General features: G+C 40.2%; 1 protein-coding gene across 1 annotated transcript; it reads left to right on the forward strand.

The window, feature by feature from the left end:
- Positions 1-411: 411 nt before the first annotated feature.
- Positions 412-3242, forward strand: LOC144458294 (CBY1-interacting BAR domain-containing protein 2-like). The gene is made up of 4 exons (XM_078162715.1): positions 412-492; positions 656-890; positions 982-1050; positions 2323-3242. Exons 1-4 carry the CDS (start codon positions 473-475, stop codon positions 2518-2520), a joined length of 522 nt encoding a protein of 173 aa, XP_078018841.1. The 5' UTR covers positions 412-472; the 3' UTR covers positions 2521-3242.
- Positions 3243-4114: the final 872 nt, after the last annotated feature.

Here is a 4114-nt window from a genome sequence, read left to right on the forward strand (position 1 = left end):
TACTTCCACCACCGGTCTCACATTGGAAACAGAACAAAAAAAAAAAAAAAAATTGATTGTTATTTTAGTGCATCAATATACTGACTATATGACTTTGTGTCCCCAGTGGTATAAAAGCTACTGCAAACAACTGGGCCATGCAAACTGCAAAACTTTATTTCTTGTCATTATAGAGGATGAAATGACATTGTGATATGATCATTTTCCTCTGTAATATAAAGCATCTCTTACATAATCCTTTATAGGGCGAGACATACAGACCCTTAAGTTCTAAGGTCTGGTCGATGGCCACAATAATACTCTGCTGCCATCATGTGGCAGAGAGTTTCATTTACACCCCCACCACAGCTATTACACAACATCTGTTGTTGGTGTTTCCATGACAGCAGTGTTCTGTTACCTGGTGCAGGTGAGACTCAACTGAAAACAAAGAACAGGACAGAGGAGCTGCGGGGGGGACAACAGAACAAACATGAACAGTCTCCTTTCCAGGTAGGAGTCAGTGCTTTTATGTTTCACATAATCCAGGAAGTCATTAACATGTTAGAAGTTTCAAAAGCTTCTCTCTATATAATATACCAAGCTAGTATATTCCAAACATGTAACAATAAAGTGTATCCTACTGCCAATAATTTTTCCTGAAATGTCCAAGCAGGGATGTCCAGATAAAGAGCATGGAGCAGACAGTGAAACATGCTGAGAAGTATCTAGGTGAGCTGTGCTCCCTGCTGGCCTCCTACACCAGGAAGACAGCCAAGCTTAGAGACAAGGCAGACATCCTGGTGGCTCAGCTCTTTGACTTCTCCAGCAGAGAGGATCCCGAGCTCCAGGTTGGCCTGAAAAACCTGGCGGAAGACCTGGCCATGGTGCAGGACTATAGACAGGCGCAGGTCAGGGACACTGTAGTTATTCATGCTCTATTTTCTGCATCTAACTATTATACATTAAGTTGTTGCCATGATGAATGCTTTATTGCTGCAGGTAGAGAGACTGGAGATGAAAGTTGTTACTCCTCTAAAAGCCTATGGAGACATAATCAAAAATAAAAAGGTGAGTTTGGTTACAAATGTGTGCCTTCAATATTGATAAATCTGCAAGAAATTAATATCAGCTGACAACCATGTTGGCCTGAATGTAAGATGATCCTAATAATAAGATGACTCCCCCTTTTCCAGAACCTGTTGTTGGGAGAACATTTTTTAAGGTAGAAAACAATTTTAGACTCATCCTGATGGGAACATTTCTTGGAGATATTATAGGCTAAAAAGAAGATCAACATAATCATTCAAACCCTTTTCCCTGTAAAGGTGAAACAGGAAATACTTCAGCAGAACATAAAGCCCAAATTTGTGTAGTCACATACTCATACACTCTCTTGTCAGGCTCTTGGAAGAGGTTTAAATGATTTATCTAACAGTTTGTATTTTTCTTTATGAGCTCCTCATCATCTGTGACAACTGTAATTCTTGACACCTTGACAGATAATTCAGTCCTTTGTCCATTTTCTCAATTAAGATGTAGGAGGATGTTTTTATTTCTCCAAAACACACTTTATGAACCTACAGAAAGTCTTGTTGATTAAGCAAACCAATGCTTGTGTCAGTACCTTCAAAAACTGTCACAGAGGGCTGTTTTAAAAACGTTGCCACTGCCATGCTTAAGGTTTGGTTAGTTAGGTTGAGGAACATAAGCTAATTAAACAAGGTTAAATAGACCACTGTTGACTCTTAGTAGGAAACAGGCTCCAAACAGTGGTCTCCCATGTCATAGTCCTGGGCTATGGTGACCATCCACCTTCTCCCCAGAAGTTTTGTGGCACTGCACTGTCACTCTACATTTACCCTTGCTCCTGACAAATCATACTGCCTCTATAGGTCTTTGGCAGATAAAAGAAATTAAGTAACCTCGGGTCAGGACATCAGTGTCCCTGCTGTTGCCTGCTGCCCTATTATTGAAGCACCTAATCCCTATGTCCACCAGGCTTGGCTCCTTAATCTAAGTGAGGTAGCTTACTTCCAAAATTGACACTCCATAAGGTTTCTAAAAATTGCTCTTGCTCTTGATCCCTTGCCTCAGACCAGCCTTCAGTGACTCTACAACACAGCTTTGAAGGTAATGGGGTGACAATGACCCCTCTAACACATTAAGTGGAATAACATTAAGAATACATACAGGTCAATTTATGGATTTGATCAAACAACCAGTGCTGTCTTTTGTCCTCTCTTTTGGACAGTCTTACACATGTGCACACAATATGGAAAAGACTGACTGACTTTGTTATGTGTGTGTGTCGTGTAAGCTGACATTGTATTTACCATTTAGGCAGATCTCAAGAAGTTCAGCATTGACTTGAACAGTCAGCTGAAGGAGTTGCAGAAACTGGAGAAAATACGACTAAGGAACCCAGCTGATCGACAGACCATTGTATCCTTACATACAGACATTTGTTTTCATCACCACATATTCATGAGAACTTACGGTAACACTTTTTATGAAGACCACATCTATTGTGTATTATGAGGGCATTCATAGAGAATTATAATGCATTCACAACATTTTTCTGACAACACTCATAAACACACAATACTTCCTGATGCACTTATGTTCCTGCTCATGTTTCATGAATGAGACCCACTGCATCATGAGTTAGTGAGTTTTAAGTCACAGAATTAGATTTTGCAAAGACTGGGTATCTTTCTGGGTCACTATTTGCAAGGTTGTTCGCTTCATAAAGTGAAAAAAGTGACAGAAGGTGTTGCTATTTGTAAGTCAACATTAGCTTCTGCAGTGGTTCTCAACCTTTTTTGGGCCAGTGCCCCCCATCCATTAAAATTCAGACTAATTGCCTCCCTGAATATTAGTGTTGATTGTTATTGTGTTATATTGTTAAAAAACAGCGTCATTAGATGCAAAATAGCTATAGATTTGATTAAACTGGACAGTTTGAATATTATTTTCATTACTTCCTTAGAGAGCAAAAAAGTCAAATGAATAGAAATTATATGTCAATTTATGAAATTCCAATGTCCGTTGTGGAGAGAATGGAAAGGTTGGTTAGCTCCTTTTTTAGGAAGTGGTTGGGCACACCTAGATGTCTAAGCATTGTGGCATTGTATGTGAAAAGGGATACTTCAGCTTCCAGTATCTAGTTTAACAGAGGAATTTAAATGTACCAACTCTCCAACCAAAGCTCTCATAACTATGTTACTCACACTCTAATGCTGTCTACACTAGCCAGGAACAACCAGTCAGACTCCCTGCAGGAAAGTCTTGACCCTGCTGACCTTGGAGATGGCATTCTCTTGCACATTTTGAGTGGGGCTCAGGCCCTCATGATGGGCCCTGTATGTCTTCACATAGTCCTCTGTAATGGCACGTCATTAATCGCGTTAAAATGTGCATGAGGACCTCAAAACGAAATTGAAGGACACTACATTTCTGATATACTATACTCACCCATGCTGTGTGGCAGCAGGGACGTAGCCATCATTTCAGAGGTGAGGGGGACAAATTGTTCAGAGGTCTATTGAGTGATTTATCATTCTCTCACATTCAGTTCCACCTTTCCTTAGCGGCTAAAGAACCATATAACCACAAACAGCCACAGTACAGCACCAGGGGACCAACTTTAGTTCTTTAAAATTATATACTATAAAAATCTAAAGTTTTAGCTGCCAAACCCTGGTTGAGTTGACACAGAATGACCCTCGAGCATTTACAGGGTAAGTAGCCAGATAATTAAGTGCCAAATACCTGCCTGGTTTCTCCCTGTCCCTCATCTATCTATTGCAATAATATAGATAATAAATGTGGAAAGCAAAATTTTGAAATAGAATTAGGAATAGTAGTAGTGAAATTGTTGGAGAAATTAACTCAAAGTCACTTTTATGCTATAGATATTTTCTCTCAGCCAGTTATAATCTCTCCTTACCTGTGAAGACCCTGCATGATCATCCTTGTTGGCCTCTGGTCCACTGTCTCTTCCCTGACCCTGCTCCAGGGGTGATTCTAGGATCAGAGGTTTAGGGGTGCTGAGCACCCAGAGAGCTGCCCGGCCAGGCAAGATAAATTGTACTGTTTTGTACATTTTAACTCAATTTCATTCCCACATTTG

The sequence above is a fragment of the Epinephelus lanceolatus genome, chromosome 20, assembly GCF_041903045.1.
Source record: "Epinephelus lanceolatus isolate andai-2023 chromosome 20, ASM4190304v1, whole genome shotgun sequence".
Taxonomy (NCBI): Eukaryota; Metazoa; Chordata; class Actinopteri; order Perciformes; family Serranidae; genus Epinephelus; species Epinephelus lanceolatus.